The sequence below is a fragment of the Phyllostomus discolor genome, chromosome 10, assembly GCF_004126475.2.
Source record: "Phyllostomus discolor isolate MPI-MPIP mPhyDis1 chromosome 10, mPhyDis1.pri.v3, whole genome shotgun sequence".
Lineage (NCBI taxonomy): Eukaryota > Metazoa > Chordata > Mammalia > Chiroptera > Phyllostomidae > Phyllostomus > Phyllostomus discolor.
The window spans coordinates 86,887,647-86,913,908 of record NC_040912.2 but is presented as its reverse complement, the minus strand read 5'-3'; the positions used below and the strand labels follow the sequence as shown (position 1 = coordinate 86,913,908).

Below are 26,262 nucleotides of genomic sequence, written 5' to 3'. Positions count from 1 at the left end.
ACTGCCTTATGCCCTAGCCAATTCACTTCTGGGAATGAAACCAAAGAAGCCTACAACACTAGTTTGAGAAAATATAGGGTCATGCACAAATAGTGTTATAAAATTTTTATTACAAAAGCTCTTATTACAAAATTGTAAGCATGTATTTCTGTAACATAACAATATCACACCCAAGCACACCACATGACATTTTAGGTTAAATGGTCAAATTAAAACTATAGATTATTACGCCCATATCATTACCCTCCCAACCACACTCAAGCAGGTGTTACTTCTGCCGTACCCTGCACATGCACCCCTATGTTCATTACAGTGTTGTTCACAGTAGGAAAAACTGGAAGCAGCCCAAGTGTCCATCAGTAGATGAAGGGATTAAAAAAGCTGTGGAACATTTACACCACGGAATACTACACTGCCACAAAAAGAAGAATATCTTACCCTTTGGGACAGTGTGAATGAATCTGGGAGAGCATTATGCTAAGGGAAGTAAGCCAGTCAGAGAAAGACAAGTACCACTGGATCTCATCTACATGTGGAATCTAAAGGACACAATCAGCTAACATACACAATAGAAACAGACTCATAGATACAGAGAACAGATGACAGCTGTCAGAGGGAGGGGGTGGGGGCTGGGTGAAAAGGTGAAGGGATTCACTTCCCCAGCATCCTCTCCCACCACATCCCTTCCCCCCTTGCCTACTCAGCTCTGTCACAGTTGTCTTGTGCTGCTTGCTGCCACCTCAAGCCATCTTCAGCTGAGGGGTTCAGACACTGAGAAAATATTGGTGGGACAAATGTCAAGAACTTCAACAGGGGATTTAATCTCGCTCTGTTAGAAATTACCATAACCCAAGAATAAATGTAAAGTTTGAGTAGTGCTCAAAATGTTTACCTATAGAACCACTTAAATATTACTGATACATTTCCTTCATTTGACCTTTAAGACATTTTAGGATTTTTTACATAGTTTCTTGTTGTACTACACATTTCCCTAACTTTTCCCCTTGGCTACTAAATTACTTCATGAAGGAATTTAGAGTTTCTTTAAACTTTCATTTCATTCACCACACAACTGGTGAGGCAGGTTCATATAACTCTGCAGTATTTTCTGTAGTAAAATTTCAGTCCACTTTGGAGGTTCTCTCATAGGGCATCATGTTTATTGTGCTGTTGCCAACTACCACAAGGCGATAAGAAGTCAAATATCTAAGCCACAGAAGTGTGTTGATATAATTTTCTCACATTTAATTTCTTCTCCATGTAATATTCCTGGCTTGAGAAAATGAGAATTCACTATGTTTTTTAAAAGAAAAACTAAAAATTCTAATAATTTGGTTTTCCCATACAACTTTAAAAGCTATGCTCTTCCATGGAAGTTTACCCTATTTTCAGAGCTAGAATTTGAACAATTACTATTTGTATATGAAACTTCTAATTGGGAAAACTCTCTGAGTTCTCCCTTCACCTGGCCCTCACCTGCAGGGCCTTACACAAGGCGTCCTTCACCTGGGCGTTCCTCAGGCTGTAGATGAGGGGGTTTAGCATCGGATTTAAGAGATTGTAAAACAAGGCCAGTATTTTCTCCTTCTCCTCTCGTTGACTGGAGTCAGGGACCATGTAAACCACCATGGCTATGCCAAAGAAGAGCCCCACCACACAGAGGTGGGAGGAGCAGGTGGAGAAGGCCTTTCTGCGGCCCTCCCCAGACTGGATCTTCAGGATGGCCCAGACGATGTGTGTGTAGGAGACCAGCACCAAGCACAGGGGCCCGACTAAGAGCAAGACAGCAGCAGCGAAGATGACCACTTTGTTGAGCCAGGTGTCAGCACAGGCCAGCTTGAGGACAGACAGAATCTCACAGAAGAAGTGGTTGACTTCCCAAGACCCACAGAATGGGAGCCTTACAAGGAGAACCGCATGTACCAGAGCCAAGACAAACCCAAATGACCAGGAAGTGGCAGCCAGTACCATGCACATAGTCCAGCTCATGATGACCGTGTACTGGAGGGGGTGGCAGATGGCCACATACCGATCATAGGACATCGCCAACAAAATCAGGCACTCTGCATCAGCAAGGCCCAAATACAAAAATGTCTGCATGATGCATGGGACAAAGGAGATGGTTCTATTCTGGGTCACTAAGTTTGCCAGCATCTTGGGGACATTGTTGGAAGCATAGGACACGTCAATAATGGCCAGGTGGGAGAGGAAGAAGTACATGGGGGTGTGTAATCTCTGGTCCAGACAGATGAGCACAAAGATCATGCCGTTTGCCAGCAGACTGCAGGTGTAGAGCAGGGAGAAGACCCAGAAGAGGAGCAGTTCCGTCTGTGCACTGAGCTGGAATCCCAGCAGCACGAACTCTGTGACCCATGACCGGTTTCCCCCCATTCCTTAAAGGAAGCTGGTCAAGAACTGAAGTGTGATAAAGGGCAGGGCTGGATAATTAGCAAAAGATAGGGTTAATCTCAACATGAGCTCAGAGAAAGGTTATATCCTTGTCACTGTTTGAAAGCTTGCCCTACTCCCACAAACTGGTTACCTGTTTTTAACTTTACTATGATATAAATGTAAACTTATAGAAAACAGTAGAAAATTATGCCAAGAATTCCAATATAACCATATGCCCAGATTTAACAAAGTTTACTATTTATTTCATATTTGCCTTATAATTCATTTTTTCTATATTATTATATATGAGTATTAGTCTTTCTGAAGCACTTGAGATTAAAGTATAAATAAACATGATACCCATTTACCCCTAAATTCCTCTTTTTCCACAGAAGACAAACATATTCAGTAATCTAACCACAATTATCAGAATCAGGCAACTTAATATTGACATGGTACTTTGATCCATAACATTCTCTCTCTGCTCCCCTCACCTGGGACCTAGTCCAAAATGACATGTGATATTTAATGTCATTCATCTTTAGTCTCCTTTCATCTGAAATAGCTACCCCGTCTGCCTTTGCCATCATGATAAGCACTGAACTTTGGAAGAGTATAGAGAAGTTCTTCACTACCATGTTCTCCAAATGGGACTGCATGCAGCTCCTCATACTTTTGTTCAGATTCTTCCCTTTCTGCAGGGAAATTAAGTGTCCTCCATTGGCTTCACTGGCAGGCGCATGAGTTCACTGTTCTGTCACTGGTGACACTCACTCGGATCAGCGGGTGAACACGGTGCCTGCATTATAAAATCATTACCTTGTTCCCTAGTGTAGTTTCTGGAGCATCCATTCAAGTTAGTATCTAATATTCTGTTCCTCATAGAGCTTCTCAGCACTAATTTCAGAGCCTATTGATTATCTTCCCTGATGAGTAGTGATTATTGTAAAACGTGGTGTTCTCACTCCATCACTGCTGTTACATCAATGGTTGTCAATTTCCTCATAAGGAAAGGCTCTATCGTCTACCTACCTACCTATCAATCATCTATATATCTTTATACGTCTGCATCTATCTTCTGTCTGTCAGTATGGACTCATGAATTTTGTAATCAAGGGAGTATAATTCTTTTTTTTTAGTTACTCATTTCTAATTATTCTAGATAGAAACACACCAAGCTTGCCCTTTTGTTTTTTGACACATCTCCGTAACTTTTGAGCACTTCTGACGGCTGTTTCACACTTTTCTTATACATTCCCCACTTCAGCCAGGGACACAGACTCTTCCCCAGAAGGGTCTGATTACTTGAGGGAGGAATCATATTCATAAACCAGAATCTTCATCGCAATAATTTACACTTTTATCATGACTTTTGTCACATTTCTGATGTCCTGTTTTAAAACAGCAAGCATAAAATTTAGCAAGGAATACAAATTGTTCCTGGGATAACACATTCTCATGTTTCTAAACACTGAAAAAAGCTTAATTGACTTCCCTCTCATGGAGTCAAATTATTCACTAAATTAACATTAGCATTGAAGGAAATGGTCTTGATATTATTTAGTAGTTTAGTTTTAGTCAAAATATATATATTTGTAAGTAACACCTTGTTAATTACCAAGTTTACATTATTGTTTTATTCTTACTTAGAAAATTAGAGAATCAAACATTTTAAAGAATAAAGGTTAAGAGTATGGGTCATTGTGTGAATACGATGGTTCTTACCTTGTATGAGCATCTGACACCAAGTCTCAAAACTCTCTTAGAAAAACATGATGAAACTCTATTTAAGACTAAAGAGGTCATACCCTGAAAAAAACCAAATGAGCATTATTAATAATGTGTATATACAATTATACCATTTTACTCTACATTTTCACGAGTATCCTGAATTTAAATATATACATATATCAGCGAATGTTGCTAGTTTACCTATTTCTTTCATTTAGAAACATATCAGAAACTCTTTCCCATGTCAAAATATTTCTATGCAACATGCTGTGAACAGCTGCACACTATTTCCTTGAGTATAAATATTTTCTCTGTTATCTCATTAGGTTTGTGTAATATAATGCTTCAGTGAGTAAATTTTTGACTCATGAATCCTTCTAGGAAATTCTGAGATGTGACAGTGCTCAGTGAAATCAGTCACACAGTTTATGTATCTGTGTTCATGCATTGTTCTATCTCTAGTCATCTAAAGACCAAACAACAAAATGCTGGTGGCAGGGAGACAGCTCCGTCAGAAACCGCCGAGGGAGAAGGCTGTCTAACTCCACAGCCCTGACGCCCTTCCTCCTGAATTCACCCGGTTCACTCTGTTGAACAGTTACAGCAGTTACATCCTCACTATAAGGGTGTGGGGAAACTTCAGGACATGTCAGAGATAAAGAGATTCAGATCAAATGTCACTTATTCAGGCTGAGATTCCCTTTCACCAAATAATTAACTTTTTATCATCATATGTCCTACACATCTTTATGTCTCATAACCATTAGTATACTTCTAGATGAAATAGGCACTGAGGAAATGCTTGTTAAATTGATGATTGTCATTTGTAGTTAAAAAATGCTTATGTTCAACATCTTCTCTTTGCCAAGGTCTATCGACCAAGATACGGTTCTATTTTATTAGAAAAGTACACAGTTAGAACTTGATCCATGGAAGAAACAGACAAAATCCTAGCTTTTCACTCTCAGAAATATGAGGACATTTGGGAAGGTTTTATGTAAATGTGAGTTAAGTGTGTGACATTAACTTTTCCTATAATTAAAGAATATTCCTGTTGTATAAAGTGAGAAAGACAGATCAGTATTGCCAAATTCTCCTTAAACACAGCTGGACACAATAAGTAATGTTTGAAACACATTTAATCTCTGAACATGAAGAATAATAATTTTGTTGAATGTAACTCTATGAGTAGTCAGTAGGAACACTTGTTTACTAACTTTTTAGGTTATTATTTTTGTATCTCCGTAAATAGATTATTTTATTTGAGATGTATTTATCATTTTATTTTTATTGTCATTACCACTGTAATCATTTTCCTTTTAAAGAAATAAGCAACATGAAAATAAAAGGGAAGACACATTAGATCCCTTAAGCAGACACACACTGGAGCAGAAAAGAAACGACGACGGCGAGAATAAAACACTAGGAGCACACAGACAGAGGTTCCCCCAAGGGCGGCAGCCGCAGCTCTTCCCCTGGGCAGTCCTGGGACTTGGAGTTCCTTCAGCTCTGGAGCTGTACCCCACTTCCCTAGCTCTGGCCGGGAGTCTCGCACTCATTCTGTCCTGTTGGATGATGGGAGAGAGACTTCTACATCACACACTGTGATTTCCAGTCTGACAGTCATCACCATGAGCTGATCACCTGGGATGGTCAGGAAAGGAAGTAACTATATGGTAAACTTACATCTTACCTGGTTTCCTCAAGAAAATGATTTACTGTCATGCTTCCTGGGAGACTCTCTTCCATGGAGAGAACTTTTCCGGACATCAGTCTCACTGTCCACGCTAGGTAACACGGACAGTCTGGAATCTGGCTCCTCAGAGCCTTGCTCAGAGCCACTGCCTGGCTATAAAGCCCTGGCTGAGACTGAGTGCTGGCTCTGACCACCTCCATGCAAGCACATCCAGAGGCAAGTGTGAGAGACGCTGAGGGGGCTCAGGGCCCTGCTCACTGCACAGGAGGCAGACAGTCCCCAAGGTGGGGAAGGAAGAAATCTAGGTGCAGGTTCCACTGACCTGCGGTGCCCCGTGGGAGTCAGGAGGACAGAGCAGCAGCAATGCCAGTCTCGTGCACACAGCCACGGGGGTGTCTGCTGCTCTCCTGTCCAGCCCCAACTACCCACACTGAACTCGACCTCCTAGTACAAATCAGTCTCTTCTGCAAGGGATTTTCTCAGGAGCATTTACTGTGACCTGGAATAAACCCCACGGGGGAGAGAGATGCCCCTTTGAGCAGGGGCAGCCCCTGTGTAGCTTCTGCAGGTGGAGACCCAGACACCAGAGGGGCCCAGGCCTTGCAGTAGGTCCTTCAGAGAACCCCAGGGGCATAGCGTCCATGAGACGAACTGAAATTTTTTTTAGTTTCTACCGAGAGTTCCAATTCCTAGAAGGATCATAAGGTATTCTGCCTAGTTATGTTCTCCCCACAGGAAAAGAAAACACTCTGTGAGTTCCCTCCCTGGGTGAGAGTGAAGACCGGGTCTGAAAGTCCCCGGAGGAAGAGCCCTGGGGACCAGGCAGGGCAGCTGTGAGCACTGTGCAGCTTCTGCGTGACCTTGCAGCCATCTCAGGGGCTGTAACCCTGAGACAGACAGCACACTCAGACATGATGAGCATTATGAACCTGTGCTTCTCTTCTTGTAGAGAGTGGGATTCTGTGGAACCTGATAGGGTGACCCTGAGAGAGAACAGCCCTCCCAAGACAAGGCGTTTCACCGCCTGCACTCAGGGTTCATAGGTACAAAGAGGAAGGATTATAACATCCATGAGCAACAATTACTGAGTCCTTCTTATGTTTCAGAAAATATGCAAATACCCATATGGACCACACAGTTCAATGTGATCACAGTTTTCCCTTCACAGGTGTGGAGCTCCAAGTCTGAGTGCTCTGTCACGAGTCCTCTGAGTGTGGCCCGGGGACCACAGGGGGTCTCTGAGAGCCTTTCCAAGGCTCTGCGGGGTCCGACCTGTTCCCACAATGACACCCAGATGCTCTGCCTTCTTCACCCTCCCCCTCTCGGGAGTGCACAGGGGGCTCCCCGGGGCACCGTAACGTTCGATGCGGCAGCAGAGGGAGCGCAGGGGACGTCAGCCCAGCTGTCTCTGCTCGCCCCGCACTTAGAGGGTTTCCGGAGCTGCACACCGCAGCTGCTCCTGTCACTGTTTTCATGTTCCACACAAGGTAGTTTCCATCAAAATCCATTCTTTATGTTAACATGTAATGGAAGTAGTTCTAAATGAATTAAAAGCACATATTTAATAAACTCTCAGTTTTCATTTCTCTGTGACACACACATAAACACACATAAACACTCAAATAAAGTGTCTTCGTGCCCTTAGTGATTTTTCAGAGTTCAAGGGCGTCCAGCATGGAGTGACAGACGACCAGGCTGGCAAGGGCCAGAGCTGGAAGTCAGTGAGCTCCATGGGACATCAACAGTGTTTCAGGTTCCTGTCACCGCAGCAGATGAACACAAACGTGAGAACGGGCTTCCACCAGCACCGTGTGTGGTAGTGTCTCGTGGTTCCCGTGGGCTGCAGGCCTGGCGGGCTCCGCTGCATCCTGGGTGCAGGACTCACAGGTGGAGACCAGGCTCTGGCCAGGTGTGCGACCCCGTCTGTGGCCCTGCCTGTGGTCCCTCCGCCTTCAGTCTTGACTTCCCCCTCTGACTTCCTCTCTGTCAGGGGCAGGGGGACCTCTGCTCTTAGGGGGCTCCCCTGACTGGGTCCAGCCCACCACCTCGGCCTCCCCTTTTCAGGATCAGTTCATCCCCAAATCCCTTCCCAGCAGTCCCAGACCAGGGCTGGATTAGGTGATGAGCGGGCAGGTGACTTGGGAGGCCTTCCTCAGAATCCCACATGCCCCCCGAGTCCTTTTCTCACCCACTGTGCCGGATCCTGTGCTTACATCCTGTGTTCGTCCTTAGGGAGACCACCACGTCCCACCCTCTTTGCTATCAGCGCACCCACCTCCAGAACTCCCACCCCACACCGTCCGGGCAATCTTGAGTCCCACCTCGGAAGAACACAATTCCTGTGCCTCCCTCTCAGGAACAGGATTACAGTGTTTCAAGTGTCTTTCCATTTTCAGTTTACGTAAACTTACCTGAGTGAACAGTTGGATGCACAGCCAGCCCCCCTGGCCCGAGGACCTTCTACAGCTAAATGCACAGACCTCCTGAGCTTCTAGGTTTAGGGGGCATGTACACAACAGACAGGTTCATGGTTTATTTAATACAAGAAACACGGCCCCAGTGCAGCTGTGCCCCACACCTGGAGGAGCCACTGCGGCCCAGGGACAACTCGGAGTGACAGCTGCATCCTGTATAAAGCCATGGCATACCTCTTGATACTTCTGTGCTAATTCGATTGGTACCTTCTCCCCTTTGAGCTGTGTTATTCCTGCCTTGTAATAACCTGTGCAGAACTCTCAGGCACAGAAATGAGCAGACAGATAAATCACCACCTTCCTTGGGTTGCATTCGCCACTGGTGCTACATTCTGAGGAGGCTTTAACCCGATCTTCTGATACTTTTGACTGTCCAGATGGGTATTCCAAATGACTGACTTAGGTGAGGTAGTTGGATCTTCCTAATATGCTCATTCTAGGTAACAAGTCTTTTTCCACGGACTGTTCCTCCTCATCAAGGTAAACTCAGCTTGTCCCATGATGGCATGTGAGCCACCTGTCTCTCCCGAAGCCCTATGGTTCTCTTTTGGGGGTTAGTCCACCACGCTCATTATTTCCATTGTATACCAATGGCATGAGTGCAGCTGCAAGGTATGTTTTGTTACCCCACAAAAAGTGGGTTCCCCACATTAATGCTAGAGAAGTGGTTGTCCCCCCTCAATGTAACTTAGTCTGGGTAGAGGCCATAAGGCCTCCTAGAAACTTCCTCCTGCCACGTGGGGCCCATTCCCAGGGAATTCATACCTACCAGGTGAGGTCTATGTTTTGTTCCCACAGTGACCCATCGTCTTCCTCTGTTCTGTTCAATATCTTTCCATCCACAAAAATAAATACATACCTGTGCCCAGTACCGCAGTTGGTGCCTTTCATCCATTTAACCAGGGACATTTCTTAGCCTACGACCATCAGGTGTACCATTACACTGTGATCAGCCAGCTGAGAACTGAACAACACACAGTCTGATGGCCTCGTGGAGAGTGGTTCCTGGAAACCTCTTCCCAAAAGAGAGCCAGTGCAGTAGAAGCAACCTGAAAAATTACATTTCAAAGGGGAAGAGAGGCCAGATGGATTTCAAGTGAGGTTATTAAGTGTGAGGTAACTCGGCTCCGAGTATCAGAGCAGTCCACAGCTGTGGAAGCCTCTGGCAGCACCTGCCAACACGGCCCCCTTCTGTCCACAGTGCAGATTCATCTATTAGAAGCAGTCCAATCTGTTAGCATACACCCCCTTCACGGGTCCCCTGCTCCTGCCTCCTGCTGTCTGTGCCTTGTGGCCCTGCAGGCCTTCTCTCTCTCTAGGACCTGTGAAATGATAAACGTTGTTCTTTCCTCAGCCTCTCCTGTGTCTCCTCTTGTGGCTGCACTTGACTGAACATCACAATGCTGCCACTCTTGAAATTCTCATTCCTGATTACAAGTCTGTCTCATCTTTGTATCACCCACTTGAGTTCAGATAGCATCCCTGTCCCTCAGAGTGCTCGAGGAGCCCTCTTCTGCTGTCTCAGCTGGAGCTGGACTCCCTGCACCAGCAGACTGAATGCTCTCATAACGCCCTTCACGGGTGTGCCGACGTCACTTGTTTTAGTTTTAATATTCTTATATTGTTCACCTTTCCTACATTTTACAAGCAAAACATGATTATTATAGAAAAATAAATTTCACCCATCAATACCCAGAGAGAGCTAAGGATAATGATTAGGTACATGGTCATTCAGATATGCATAATGACCAGTTTTAATTCCTTTTTAATAAAATTTTAAATCCTCACCTGAGGATATGTTCATTGACTCTTGAGAGAGAGGAAGGGGGAGAGAGAGAAACATCCATCAGTTGCCTCATGTACACACACTGACTGCAGACTGAATCCACAACCTTTTGGTGTAGGGGACGATGCTCCACCCAACTGAGCCACCCAGTCAGGGCACTGTGTTTATTTGTTTTGATGAGGACAGTATGATGGCATTGAACACAGCTCACAGTGGGTAACAACAGGTGTCATGGTTCATCATCTTTTTTTTAATTTTTTGCTGCTAATCTTTGAAACACTAGAGCAAAAATATTTAGTCTCAAAAATTTTAGAATTCTTATGTGTTATTAATATTTATATAGATTATGATTTTACATTTCAGTAAGAATAAATATTACAAAGAATAAATGGCAGCATCATCAGTGATGGACCTTTATTAAATGAAGGTCAATTTAGGAATAAAAATGTTTGCAAATCAAAATTAGATGCAAACCCATAGCTATACCTAATATCTTTTTAATATTATATCAGCCGAGACAAAAATTCCTTCTTCACAGGGCTTCAGTGTTCTCTTAGCTTTTTCAAGACCACTTGCCACAGAACATTTCAATGTGCTAGCTGAGAAAAATAAAATAATATAAGCAATGATGAGAAATTAGAAGTGTTCATGACTGTTCCCACCATAACTTGCCATGGCACAATTTTTTAAAAGGGTTAATTATTTTTTAAAGGATTTTATTTATTTATTTTTAGAGAGGGAAGGGAGGGAGAAAGAGAGAGAGAGAAACAGCAATGTGTGGTTGCCGGGGGCCATTGCCTGCAACCCAGGCATGTGCCCTGACTGGGAGTCAAACCTGGGACACTTTGGTTTGCAACCCGTGCTCAATCCACTGAACTACGCCAGCCAGGGCTCATGGTACACCTTTTTAACTGTACAATGCTACTGTAGGATGTACTCCACCAAAACAAGGGAGTAAACCAAAAAAGAGGAAGACATGACATGAACAAACTAAGAAGTTTAACACTGGATCTTCAGGATGGCAAAGAGGATGCATGTGTAGGAGACCAGCACCAAGCACAAGGGCCCCACTAAGATCAAACACAGAAGCAACAAAGGAGACAAGCTGGTTGAACCCAGTGGCAGCACAGGCCAGCACGAGGACAGACGGGATCTCACAGAAGAGGTGGTTGACCTCACGGGGTCCACGGAAGGGCAGCCTCAGGACAGGAAATAGCAGGACAAGGGCTAGGAGGAAGCTGAACGCCCAGGACGTTTAGGAGCAAATCTCATTTTATTTGTCTCATTAAGTCATAGTCCTTGTTCTTTCAAAATGATAAGAGTATGTAGAGTACACTATTAATAATTACAGTGTTGAGCTCTTATAATAATTCATGGATTCTGCTAAGCATTTTGCACATAGTATTTCCTGTCAACAAACCTTGAGAATTTAAGTAAGCTTTGTAAGAATTACTCAAAGAATTTAAGCATGCTTTCCAAGAATGAAATCCATATATTTTCTTCTTCAAAGACACTTCACATACACATAAAACATAATTTTAAAAGTAGATATTTCTCTTTGATGCAGTTTAAGTATTCAGGTTTAAATCAGAACAGAATTTAAGGAAAGTTTTGAAAAAGCCTTTATACAACCCTTCTCACTACTTCTTAACTGTATTCTATCATTTCCTAATTGTGTTGGATTTCATGTTTGACTAAAGTGGTTATTTAACTCACCTCCTATCTCTTACTTGAAAAAGCACATTATTACTGATAATTTATAGCCACATATCATTGGTCAAACAGTCATCACAGCAATTACACAGTCTGTTCTTTTTAGCAAGAATGTTCTAAGTTTTGGTCATCTCCCATAGGAGACAAGTGACTCAAACAATGACAGAAAATGTGTAATTCTTCCCAGGACTCACAGCTACGTCCATTCTGATTTCTTCCTCTTGTCTCCACCATCCCAGATCTCCACCTACACTGCAAAGGCAGAGAAACACAGCGGCAGAGAAAGTTCCCATGTTTCTGTGTGTTTCAGCCTGACATCCTTGAGCTTTCTCTTCTTGTTGTTAGGTCCATCAGAGTTACACCCTTAAATCTCTTTCCCTTGAAGTCCTGACTCATGTTCTTCCTAATTTAAGTTCTTGATACCTCAGAAAATATCAGTGCCCAACAAATATGCAGGAAAACGACCAAATATTTTAAATGTAGACCAATTTTTTGAAGGTGACTGTTGTTAAATTTAAAATATTTCAACAATTATGATGTAATCAGTCTCAACTCCTTTGTTTTAAATATTCTCCCAGTACCTTGTTTTCCTCAATAAAAGTTTGTCTACAAGTCCTGATTATGGAATCTATAAATTTATTTCATCTTATTCAGAATATCCCTCATGACCATATTACAAGTGTGTGCACCAAGCAGGGAGCTGCAATAGGGACTCATTTCCTTGTCCAGTATCCTCGGGGGAAGGGAGGAGAATGGCCTTTCTTGGAAGTTAGTCACAGGACAAGTTGAAGAACATGCAAAAGATGTCCTAGTCATAGAGCACATCTCTGTATCCTGGGCACATATCAGGTGAGGTAACACATTGGGTCTCTTCATGCTCAGTTCTCTTTTATCAGTGAGGCTCTCAGGAAGGTCTCCCCTTTTCGAGCCTCCTTCTCAGAGCAGCCTTGACTTCTCTGTTCCTCAGACTGTAGATCAGGGGATTCAGCATGGGATTGAAGAGGCTGTGAAAGAGGAGGAGGTACTTCTTCTTCTCCTGTGGGTCCCCATGTTGGGGTCCAACATACATGATAATACCTGTGCCATAATAGAGCCCCACCACACAGAGGTGGGAGGAACAGGTGGAAAAAGCTTTCCAGCGCCCCTCTGCTGACTGGATCTTCAGGATTGCATGTACAATGTGACCATAGGAGGCCACAATTGCAGACACTGGTCCCAACAGCATAAACACTCCCCCAGTCATAATCAGAACCTCGTTAAGGTGGGTATCTGCACAAGCCAGTTTGAGAATGGCTAGAATTTCACAGAAATAGTGGTTCACTTTCTGGGGACCACAGAAGGGCAATGGTAAGAGTAACAACATATCTAATAAGGCCAGGAGGACTCCTGAAGTCCAGGAAGTCATTGCCAGGGTGATGCAGATTCTCCAGCTCATGATGGTAGAATAACGAAGGGGCAGGCAGATGGCCACATACCGATCATAGGACATCACCACCAGGAGAAAACATTCAGTCTGACCACAAGTCAAGAAGAGAAAGGTCTGTGTCATGCAGCCAGCAAAGGAGATGGGCTGGGCTGGGCTCAGGAGGTTGACCAGCATCTGGGGCACTGTGTTGCAGGCATAGGTTATGTCGACAGTGGCCAGCTGGGAGAGGAAGAAGTACATGGGGGTGTGCAGTTTGGAGTCCAGTGCGATGAGCCCCAGGATGACCCCATTGCCCAGCAGGGTGAAGGTGAACAACAGGGAGAAGAGCCCAAACAGGAGTAGCTGCATCCTTGGGCTGAGCGGGAATCCCACTAGGAGGAACTCTGTGACAGAAGTCTGGTTGCCCCCCATTTTCCTGGGAAAGAACAAGGGAGAGAGCTCATCAAGTCTGAGTGCCTGAAAGACGTGTTTAACATGGGAGACATATGTGTGTCATCATTTCTTCCCTCGGAAAACATCTTCAGCGACATGTCTGTCCTGTTCGTCAGTTACTAAGTGAATACTATGCACTGCAAATGACATAGAAAGAATTTTTTTCACCTTGATATATTAAATGCCAGTGTTCTATTAAACTGTTCAGTAAACTTACCTTTATTTCCAAACTTCCACCACTGTTCAAAACTTGTTAACATGCCTACTCCCTCCCTAAGACTGGACACTTTCCTTAGTCACACAACTGCTTTGGAGGGTTGCCTGGGAGAGGCCCAACCCGCAGTGCACACACAGCCACCATGGGGAGGGGGCTGTGGGCCTGTGTCTGCACCCACACGGGAGGGTGGGAAGGAGGACCAGGAGCCTGTGGGAGATCCTCCTATCAGGGGATCTCACAGAGTCATGCCTCCATTAGATGACTTACTTGTTAGCTTGTAATTTTTACTGGCAGCATCATCTTGAATTAAATTGAGAGCATGGCAGGCAGACTGCCACAACTTTAGCTGGATTTAAGGGAGAGAACTTTGTATTTTCACCTTTGTACCCACAGACGTTCTACAGTGATCATGCTGTTTCATGATTGGATATTACCCACCATATACTTATCCCTACATGGATATTCATACTCTATGCCTAGATGTGTGGATAAACTATATGTTATATATATAGATACATACACACATATAAGCACACACATGCACTTGTATCCTTTTGTGCATACATATGTATATCACATGACTATCTTGTGCACCTATGTGCATATTATGTGAATATAATTCTTATTATATATTTATTCCTATATGAACATTTATATTCTATGCCTGTGTGTGTAGAGAATGTATATGTTATGTATATAGTTACATACACACATATGTGCACACATGCATTTGAATTCTTATTATGTGCAAGACTAGTTGCTATTTTCTATCTTAGTTTCTACTCTATTTCACTAGTAAAATCCTGGCTGAATTATTACTTCATGGATTATTGCCTGGGATTTAAAAACTATTGATTATTATCCAAAGGTAGACCTAAAGCTCTAACTATATACTCATATCCTTAGAACCTTTAACATATTTTACAGCTTTATTCTAACTTGAAAACATTATTCATCATGAATCTTTAATTTCTATAGTTTACCCATCTTTACAAAAGAACTTGCACCAGGGTGGGAATTCTGAGCTTTGACTTGTAACAATTAAACCCCTGCTTCTGTTTCCTGGTCTCTCTGACTCCATGTCCTTCTTCACTCCAGCACCCATCTGAATTTCACTAAAGTAAGAATCTCACAAAAACTTGTAATTACAATCCCATATCAATTCTCCATTCAAATTTCCTCATAAGTTAATATTTGCAAGGTTTGGTAGCCAGAAGTGTGAAGGTTTCACCGTGCTTCAAAAGAAGAATCAGAATTCACAGCAGAAACACTGGGAGATGATGCTGTCTTAGTCCAAGAAATAAGGCCATAACAGTTAGAACCACCTTTGGGAAGAAAGCTGGTTGTTTTAGTAGGACCGACCTTTATGTCAGAGAATGCTTTAGTTCAGATATTTGGATTCCCATGTTATGGAAGAAGCTGAGCAAGAAAAATGCTCAGGATTCTTCCAACTATAAGACTCATTGGCCCTAAGTGTATAGAGAAGTGGTAGCCATTTTCATTTCAGCCTTCTTGCCACTTTGGACTGAATGAAGACAGCAGTGGTATTTCTAAAATGTCCTAAGATGAAGGACACAATAAACAAAAGCAGAAGGACCAGTGACTGTCATCTCATCTTCTTCCTATCTGCTGCACGTAGCTAACACAAAAAACAAAAATCCAGAGATATTTACTAAGCATACTCAATGTTCATCCACATGTCTTGGCTGAGGACATACAAGACAATTCCTATCTGGTGGTGTATATAACCTGCTTGGAGTGACAAGTCTGTTAAAAAGACTCAAAAAATGATAATTCTAACATTCAAACTATTCGCCAAGTAGAAGTTCACTTTCAAAAATAAAATCGTCAGGATGTTCTTTGTAACAAACTTATTTTGTGGTCAGTTTGGTCCATTATTTCATGAAAACATGACTGAATTTCACGGGACAATGGACTAACTTTCAACCAAATCTGTCAAACAGCTAATGTATCTTAATATTTAAACAAGGAGTTTTACACTAAATGTATCAAAGTAAATGATCCACATTAGGTGACCTGATGACTTAAATGATCCTATTAGCTAAGCCTATAATTTGGAAACACCTGGCACTGACAGACAATAACAATTCTCTTCTGCACTGTGGTTTTTCATCACAGCCTGTCTGAAATTGAGTAGCGACCAAACTGGACAAGACACAAACTTGCCGCAGACTTACAGCTAAAAAAGAACCAGCTGAATGTGACTTGGGTTAACCAAAAACACACTAATAAGGAGAATAGTATCTGTGACTTAGTGTTGAAATTGCCATCTCAAGCATCTTTTAGGAGGAGGTGTGAACCAAACAAGAAGAGATGGTTATTCTCTGCTCAGCCCCGCCACCTCTCAATATACTGCTGAGTGTTAGGTGTAGGGAGGGAGAAGGACCCGCCAGGCACACTGCCATCAGCTCCTGTCCAGGGGAAAGAGGCTCCACAGGGACTCATCTCTGCTGTTCTCCACAGGACACTTGTGGCAAGATGGTGGTGTTGATGATTCCTTCACTCACTGTGGGGTCTGTGTTCATCCACTTAGGAGCTCTAGAATGATTTCTAGAATTCCTACACACATTACAATGACCACACCTTGCATTCACCATGGCTCAAGAACTCAATTTTCCAACCTACTAACCCTCCAAACAGAGTAGGTGGTACATGGGGCAGCTGGGGATCAAAGGTTGTTCCTATCCTCAGTCTTGGCTGAGTTTTCTCTCACACCGGACTGGAACATGTATCCTGTATATTTTTTCTGTTCGAATCAGATTGACATCCAACAAAGAACAGAAACTATGCTGGTGTGGTTCGATAGTAGAGAGACTTTCATACCACACAAAGGTTACAAGGACACTGGGGAACTGCAACAGGAAACACAGAGCTCTCAGATGAACAAGCAGAACTGAGTGAAGCTGCCATCCCCAGGGTTCAAGGGTACAGAGCAGAGGCTGAGTGATTAGAATCCATAGGTCAGAGGAGTTGGGGTTCAGACTTGACCCTATGAGGAGAAGGGGCATTCCGGGGCACTGTGGCCCCAGCAGGGAATGACAAGGCTGGTTCTGGGACACTGAGTACCTGAGGCTGGGCAGAGGGGCTTCACTGCCACTGCCAAGAGCTGTTGGGCAAGGCTGACAAGAGCAGTGGGCAGACAGGAAGGAGCAAGGTCCTGTTCCCTGCTCCAGGCTCCCAGTCTGCTTTAGAGCTCCCTAAGTACACAACACAAGCAATTGGAAGCCACTGAAATCAATCATCTGCCCTGGCTGGTTGGCTCAGTAGGTTGAAGGATTGTCCCATAACCAGAAAGTTCCCAGGTTCAATCCTGGTCAGGGCCCATATATGCCTAGGTTGGGGGTTTGTTCCCAGTCAGTACACATACAGGAGGCAACCAATGGATGTTTCTCCCATTTATGTCTCTCTGCCTCTCTCCTTCCCATCCCCTCTCTCTAAAAATTCAGTAAGCATGTCCCTGGCTGAGGATTAAAAATAAAAATCAATAGTCCAAATGTGCAAATTTGATTAAGGAAAGTTGTAAGCTGGATACCATATGCTGGGGTCTCAATTTTATCAGTAAAAACAACCTCTACATCACTCATACTGAGAGTTCATTCAGGGACAGACACAAGAATCACTTTAAAAATACTAATTGGAAGATGAAATTCAGCTGTGATGCACAGAGAGGTTTGCTGATTCCTTACCTGGAAGCGAACATGCTAGCTAGTCACAGGCAGCCCTGTGAGCCCCAGGCCCTCCCTCTAAGGTCCAGTCTGCATCACAGTGACAGTGCACAGGGGCAGAGGAGAACCTGTGCTGCTCCATAAGGGTTGACACCAGAGGGAAGGAGGGCTGGGCAGTGACAGTGACTCAGTAAAAGTCGGACAGTTGCTACTTTCTGGTACGTGCACGCATAACACAGACTGATAATGGGACGTTCTGCATGGACGGGTTACGATGGCTGGAGGAGATGTTGTGTGTTAGGTGCTATCGATGTGTAGTGCACAGCACTGGGTGAGGGACTGACAAACACGTTAGCTGTTGTGATAAGAGCCCATCTGCTCTTCATATTCAGTGAGCTCTGCTGCCCACAGGAGGTAGGTAAGAGTTGGGTGGCTTTTTAAAATGATCTCTTACACTATAGTATTTAAATAAAGGCAGAGATAAAATTTAAGAGGTTTTTTACATTTTATGAAATTCAGTAGATAAATTTGTCTCCATATATTAAATTTTTATATATATGTTAATTTAAGTTTAGATGGTGTACCAGATAGTATTCGTTAGATTATTTCTCACCAGCGATCTGACATCTCCAGACCTTCCTACATCATGAAATTGAATTTTTAAAAGTTGTAAACAGTCATCATCCTGCCACTGTGCAACCAGGACTATACTACTCTATGTCATAGATTTCACTATTTACTGCATATATATGTACCATAACTGCAGTTACGTAACATTTGAAATTATTGGTTCATATTTTCCCTTTAAATCTTATAATAATTCATTCCTATATATCTGTAAAATCTCTCTATCATTTTAATGACTGTATAAACAGCTGATTGAGTTAATGTGAAATAATTTGACCAATTTATCCTTGTGTTAAAATTTTGTTTACAACTTTCATGTTAAAGACAATTTCAAAGGGGAAAAAAGAGAGTTGCACTGAGTATCACTACTCCCCAAGGGAAGGGCACACACTTACTCCTCTGATCAAGTCCCCTGTGCGCTCTCAGTGTGAGATGGAGAAAGACTCTGGAAGCAAGTGGCCACCCTCACCTCAAGTGGGATAGAACATACAGTTTATGGTAACACCCTCAGAGGCCACCTAAAGTCTGTGGGCACATCCCCGACCACTGTGTTGGAAAACTAGAAGGAATCAGTGAAAGTCAATCTGCCTCCAAGGGAGGGGAGCCAGCTACACTCTACTAGTCACCTACAGGGTCTGATAAAATGTCCTGTGTCAGGACAAGCCTTCTCATGAGGGAAATGACACAGACCTGGACGAACCAGGTGAAAGTGCTGGTGAAAGACACTGGAGAATATGTAAACAGTCTGTACATCTACATCATTCACAGCCCAACACTCAAAAGTTCCTGGGGACCACACACAGCCCAAACTGTTTCTCGGAGACCCAATGCCCAGCTCCGCCCTTTGCAAGCTTCTGGCTCAGCAGCTTGCCCCCAAGGCTGTGAGCAGTGAGCACGGCTCCCACACTGTCTGCAGGTTTCTCCTTCTCCCCTTTCCCCTACACACCCTGCATTATTTGTGTTCCTTCACTCAGCCTGCTCGTTCACTCCCCAATAGGAATCTGTAATTTTCATATGAAATATCTCTGCATCATGCAACACAACAAACTTGAGGCTTACGACAGAAACTTCAGAGCTGAGAAGTAGAATAGGAAAAAAAGAAATGGTATGCTCACACAGAGTCAGGACTTATGCCCAAAGCCACAAATCAGTAAGTCATGGATTCAGTCCCACCCACAGTCCTGTGATGCTGATCTGCAAATTTGGCTTTAGAGATACTTAAAAACTTTAGATGTTAACCAATGTTAAAAATTGAGATATTTCACAGAAAAATTAGGGTCTCTGGCTTCCATAAAATAAATAGAAGATTTGATAGTCCTTGGAATACACTATGAGCAATAGCCAGCTGAAGCTAATGAAGAGAGACAGGCCGATCCCTTTTCACTTGCCACAACTTCCACGAATCTCTGTTTTCTCCCAGAAATTGAAGGGGAGCGACACCTAATTTTATCGTGGCACTTGCATGATTGGTTGTGTTCCACAGTTTTAAGAAAAGATGGATGCTCAGAGTGAATTGTTCAGTTCTCCTCTACCTGAAACCCATGAACACGACAGATCACCATATAAAATGCAAACCCCCAACTACACAGCCAGAGTTTCAAATGGGACAATTGTTTCATAAACCAGGAATGAATCAGACACATGGCACCCCCCATCATGAAAGCAGAGTGTCATACCTGGAACTCAGCTTGTGTGGAGTCCAGGAAAGTTATGGGAGATGGGGCACCAACACGGTTCCCCGAACCCAAGCACCTGTGCTGGGGCTCACACAGACACAAGGATACACTTTTGAAAGTGCCGTTTAGAGACCCAAATACTAGATTGAGAGACTAAACTTAGATATTATAAAATTTCCAGAGCAAAAGATAAAGAGAATGGTAAAGAAACAGTATTTGAAGAGACTTAACCAAAAAAACATCACAAAATTGAAAGCAGACTAAAGTTCTTAATTTGCGAAAAATCTTTTTGTTTAGTGAGTGCAATAAAGAAAGATAAATGTATACTCAAAACTTTTTATAACTAAAGATGACATAAATCTTTAAGTAGAAAATGTACTCTGAGGATGGAATAGAAGATATAAAGTATAAATTCTAAATAAATGGAATTTCTTAACAATGAACTCTTTGACTATTGTCTTTCTTCCATTCCCTACATTTCACTGTGTCTACACCTTCTGGAACATCCATTCAAACAGTGATGTAGTCAATGAACCTCTCTCATGTCTCTTAATTGATTACCCTCTCAGATTGTTTTCTCTTTTGCTGTCTTCTCGCTGTTCTAGACATTTCACAGCTATATTCTAATTGCACACTTATTCTATGACTGACACCTTGTTGATATTTGTCTCATTTGCCTAGTTTACAAAACATTTTTAAGTAACTTTATTTTTGCTTTCTAAGATTTTTAAGTGGATTTTTTCTACGTCAATTGTTTTGTTTGATCCGTTAGAATCCCTTTACTGTTTCATCAGTGTTACAGTATTTCATGGAAGCTGCAATTTAATTTGCCTCTTAAGCAGTGTTTGTTTGACCGTCCTACACAATCTATATTTTGTAGTATTAAGAGAAAAATTAAAAGTTACCAAAGGTAAAATACAATTACACTCACAGGAACAACCACCCAGCTGATGGTGACTTCTCATCAATAGGAAAGGGTCTGAAGGCAATCAGATACTGTCTTCAGTGTTCCAACAAGGGGTAAGCTGCTGTTTTACATTTTGATATCGTCAAGAGAACTCCTGAGTGTATGAGAGCAAATTGAGGCATTATTAAATATGCAAATATGGAAGTATGAGGCCCTACAGATCCTCCGTGTATAAATAAAGTGTATTCCTCAATATGAATCCCAGTGAACCCACAGGTAAAGCAATACATGAAAACAATATAGAAACATAATTTGAAAACTATCTTGGCAAACTTTATACCTATTGACTTAAAATAATTACTGTAGTATTTTAAAAAGATACAATTAAACCTTTTGGAATTAATAAGAAAACAGAGGAAGAGACATCTGATCAGTAAAGACTGCTAAGACTCTTGATGAGACCTGGAACCCCGAGTGACTTTACATTTGTTAGTGTAATTCCTCAACTGGGATGTTACCACCTAATCTACCTCATCAAAAATAGACATAAAAAATATGGTTTTCAAAATCACATGACAAGTGAAAGAAACTCAAAGCATGATTAAGCCAAAAGCAGGCAGAAAGCAACAAAGGAGAAATACAGAGGCAACTAAATCTTCCAATAGACAACACAAAAGAGCTGGTATTAATAAATATATGTATACCAATTACCACACTAATGTAAGACACGGAAACACAGAGATAATAGGAATATGAGGGAAAAAATCAAGGTACAAAATCTTTACAAAAGGGATACTCAATATACCTAAATTCCCCCTCTTTCATCCCCTCTCCCTCCTTCCCTCCCTCTCTCTCTCTCACACACACATTTGCACACACACCCAAAAATTAAAGATGAAATTATAAAAAAACATGACTAGTCATAAAAAAACTGGTAGTAGCATTACTGATATCACTTCAAAACATTTATGCCCATATGGGAACTACTATACAATAGTAATAAAAGGAACATTCCACCAAAAACAAAATTCAGGATCTAGTCCCTACAAATTTTAAATACAAAGTGGAAGTGATACTTTTAATCACTTTCTCCTCCGAAACTTCAGAAGCATTATATTTAACGGTGAGATATTAAAAGCTTTTTCTCTGAGTTAGAAAATGTATTCCACTAACACAATATCTATTGAATGTTGACTCAATAACTAACCAACTACAAGACAAAAAGAAATGAAGGCCATAAGAATTGAAATGCAGAATATAAAATGTCAGTATTCACAAAACACAATTGCCTACAAAGAAAAAGCTTCTACAGGTGAACTACTGAAATTCATAAGCAAATTTATAAAAACACTGGATTCAAGGTCAATGTGCAAAATAAAAAATGTATATATGTCAAAGGACTGGGAAATATTTATAGATTCAAAATCTCTCTGATTTGGCCTATACACCCAATGAAAATCAAGCCAGACTCCTAGCAGCTGTTTTTATCGTGTGTAAATTCACAATCTTTTCCTAAATGTCACCTATGAAAATGCAAAAGGTCAAGGATAGCCAAAAGACCTTCAGAAAAGAGAATGAAGGAAGAGGACTTAAACTATTGACTAGTAACATTTATCATAAACACAAAATAAATCACTGGAGGACTGGGGCAAAGATAAACCAAGAAAGCAATGCAGCAGCTTGGGTGACTCGAAGTTCAGACACACAAAGGCGGTGCCAGTGTTTTCAGGGAAGTCATTGTGGTCCCGCAGCTATCCACGGAGAAAACTCTAACCTGACCACCACACATGAGGTCCAAGATAAATTTCAGGTGGGGTTTCGTTCCAAATATGAAAGATGAACACACCTTCCAGGATACAGCTAGGGAGTCACAGAGTAGCAGCATTTCTCAGAGAGATCCAGACAAAGAACAGACTGTCTCATGACAACTTTGCACGCACAGGCTGGCTTCTCTCACGTTTGTTCCTCTACTTTTAAAGTTGAAGAACAACACATTTTCACTTCAGCATCAGTAGTTTTGAACACCACTTCTCAAAGTGACTTAAAAAGTAAACAGAGTAGGAATGCATTTACGTTTACCATTTTGTGTAGAGCACATGTTTTCATGGATTCCTATGCCAGGTAGAGAAGTGAGGCAGAGAAGTTGTTTTCCTAGTAGAACAGATTTACCGTATTCCACCAGCTAATACTTTTCCTAAACTCGGGTGAGTGGCACTGTCAGCCACATAATCCCATTCTAGGACCTGACAATGGGTCTCCCTGGGATCAGGGCAGCCATCCATGGACAGCAAGCCCGAAACACCGAATCAGGAAAAGCGAATCGGCCGCCTCTACCAGCTTCACTGAAACAAGAAAAATACAATGGGAGTTTTTATCAAATTCTTGTAGGATATTTTGGTTGCCATATGTCAGCACCTCTGTACAGGGCAACAAAGAAAAGGAAGTTTTTCCAGGAGGTGGTAGAAGCAGATAGTTCTCACATAGGAAGACATGAATGAGAAATTGTGTAACAGCTCCAGCTTCACCTTCCACTGTAAAAGGAGGCAACAGTATTATATGGCTTTCATGCCCCTCTCATGCACCATGAAACAGGGACATGTAGTGGAACCAGGCCCTCCCCAGAAATGTGACCAGGGAGGCGTTCTGACTAAGAGGAGTGAGAAACCTAGGCTTTGACAGCATGGGTGTCAGATGTTACTCTGAGCACCCCCACCATGGCATAGTGCAAGGAAAGGGTCTTCAGAAAGATGTCTTTCCCTTCACCTAACCCTGAGGACTTTGGCCAACCTTTTGTCCTGCTCTTCTGTTAGTCATTAACCAGTTTATATATAATGATTCGTCTGTAGGAGGGTACTGTGCATGGTTTTTTTTCATAGGGTGTGTGAATGCCAGGAAGGGGAGAGGTTGCAGCTGAAGCACCTACTGCCTGAGGTGGGCTCCCTGGGTGATGAGTCACAGATGCCCTTCCTGTCCTGAACACAAGAACAGGACACAGAGGAGCTCAAAAGAGGCTTCTAAATAAGAGGGTTTTACACTCTGACCACCTAAAGCCCACCCATTCTCCAGACACATACCTGTGGAGTCCAGGGAACAAATTACAAAGCGTCTTCCCACCATTCCATGCCTTTCCTACTAAGCAGAACAATCCTGACCTTCTTCTCTTGACTCCAGCTTTCTAACTGAGAGTATGAGTGAGTGTGAGTGTGTGAGTGACTGTATGTGTGGTACTATTACAGAAGAGAGAATTCAGGAGAAATGATAGGGGTGATCCTACTCAGCAGGATCCTGGCATGAAAAGGTAACAGGTAGACAAGTCAGATGTTACAGGATGTGTCACAGCACAATCTCCACAGTACCTAAGTATCTGGATTCTGAGCAGCTGATCTGAGGTGGAGCCCACCTCTGTACTTCCGAGGAGAATGGTTTAAGCTTCATGATGTGGTGTGTGTGGCCACTGTGGAGCTTGTTAAGGTGAGCACCTCAAAGGACTGCTTCCCCCTGAGGGAGTGAACCATCTTGGTCTGCTGCATTGTGCCATTTTTCCTGGGAAACCCAGAGAGATCAAAGCCTATTTCCTTATATTTAGTGCCCGTTAGGTCACTTCAAGGACACTGAGTTTGCTATGCTGAGGTTGGATTCAGTGGGCACTGCTGTGCACAAATGGTGTGCAATAGTAAACACGAATCTCAAACACTGCAATTTGGGAGGAGGCCTGGCATGAGAGATTAAATTATGTGCTAGGAGCATATAAAATATATTAAGTCACTGGGAGTGATGACGTCCCATAGAAAGTGCTTGTTCAGGGGAGATGCACAAAACCTCAATAATTTTTAGAGGAGTATAGCATAATAGGCAACAGCAGAATTCCAGATATAACACAGGCAATAAAAGGAACAAATAAGGACTTCAACATAAACAAAATGAAAGATAAAAATCAAATGATCATATCAATGAGCAAGCATTTGATAGAGTACAGTACTCATTTATGATAAAAACACCCAGCAAAGTGAGAATAGAGGAAGCATACCTCAACATAATAAAGACCATATATGAGAAATCTACAGCCTACACCTCACTCAATGGGCAAAATTTAAGGCTTTCTTACTAAGATCAAGAATAAGACAAAGGTGTCCACTTTCACCACTTTCATTCAACATAGTATCAGAAGTTCAAGATTCAGTAATCAGACAAGAAAAAAAATAAAGGACATCCAAATTGGAAAGGAAAAATTAAAACTTTCATTGTTTGCAGATGACATGATAGTGTACATAGAAAATCATATACTCTCCACCAAAAAAATATTGAACCTAATGAGCAAAATAGCAGGATGCAAACTCAATATTCAGATTGAAAGCATTTTTGTACACCAACAATGAAATATCAGAAACAGAAACTAGCAAAAAAAAAATCCTCTTTACTGTAGCAACAAGAAAAACAAAGTACCTAGGAATAAACTGAACCAAGGAGGTAAAGGACCTGTACTCAGAAAACTACACAACACTGAAGAAAGAAACTAAGGAAGATACAAATAAATGGAAGCATATATGGTGTTCACGGATTGGAAGAATTACCATCAATAAAATGTCCACACTACCGAAAGCAAGCCATAGATCCAATGCAATCTCTATTAACACACCAATGACATATTTCACAGATTTAGAACAAATATTTCAAAAATATATATGGAAACAAAAACAACCCAAAATAGTCTCAGCAATCTTGAGAAAGAATAACAAAGTAGGAGGGATCACAATATCTTATATCAAATTGAATTATAAGGCTACTGCAATCAGTCTGGCATTGGCATAAGAACAGATACATACATCAGTGAAACAGAAGAGAGAGCCCACAAATAAATTCATGTCTCTTTGGTTAACAATATTTGACAAAGAGGGCAGGAGCATAAAATGGAGGAAAAATAGCATCTTCAACAAATAATGTTGGGAGAACTGAAACATTACATGCAAAGAAAAATGAAATTAGACCACCTAGTAAACCACACATCAGAATTAACTCAAAATGGACCTAAGACTTAAACATAAGCTGTGACATCATAAAAGTCTTCAAGGAAAATGTAGGCAGTAAAATTTCACATATCCATGCAGCAAAATTTTTGCTGATATATCCTTCTACCCAAGGGAAATAAAGGAAAGATTAAACAAATGGGACTACATCAAATTAAAAAGCTCTGTGTGGCTAAACAAAATATCATCAAAATGAAAAGGAAATCAACCATATGGAAAAACATATTTGCTAGCCCTGGCTGGTGTAGCTCAGTGGATTGAGCACTGGCTGCGAACCAAAGTGTTGCAGGTTGGATTCCCAGTCAGGGTACATGCCTGGGTTGCAGGCCATGACCCCCAGCAATCACACATTGATGTTTCTCTCTCTCTATCTCCCTCCCTTCCCTCTCTAAAAATAAATAAATAAAATCTTTTAAAAAAACCATATTTGCCAATGATACTTCAGACAAGGCTTTGATCTCCAAAATATATAAAGA

At 42.1% G+C, this 26,262-nt stretch overlaps 2 protein-coding genes across 3 annotated transcripts in view; both read right to left on the bottom strand.

The window, feature by feature from the left end:
• Nucleotides 1–556: 556 nt before the first annotated feature.
• LOC114507856 (olfactory receptor 2A2-like) lies at nt 557–4,638 on the bottom strand. Its single transcript, XM_028525881.2, has 2 exons — nt 4,117–4,638; nt 557–2,438 (listed from the first exon to the last, which is right to left on the bottom strand). Exon 2 carries the CDS (start codon nt 2,389–2,391, stop codon nt 1,462–1,464), a length of 930 nt encoding a protein of 309 aa, XP_028381682.1. The 5' UTR covers nt 2,392–2,438; nt 4,117–4,638; the 3' UTR covers nt 557–1,461.
• Nucleotides 4,639–12,645: 8,007 nt separating this feature from the next.
• LOC114508080 (olfactory receptor 13-like) overlaps nt 12,646–26,262 on the bottom strand; it is a 47,004-nt gene continuing 33,387 nt past the window's right edge. The window contains exons 1-2 of one of the 2 annotated variants that reach the window (XM_036010998.1): nt 23,837–24,189; nt 12,646–13,632 (exon numbers count right to left, since the gene is read on the bottom strand). In XM_036010998.1, the coding sequence (XP_035866891.1) occupies nt 12,696–13,628 (933 nt within the window). In that variant the 5' untranslated portion in view covers nt 13,629–13,632; nt 23,837–24,189 and the 3' untranslated portion in view covers nt 12,646–12,695. Of the gene's footprint in view, nt 13,633–23,836; nt 24,190–26,262 lie in introns of those variants that run through there. The other variant, XM_028526080.2, reaches the window with a different exon arrangement.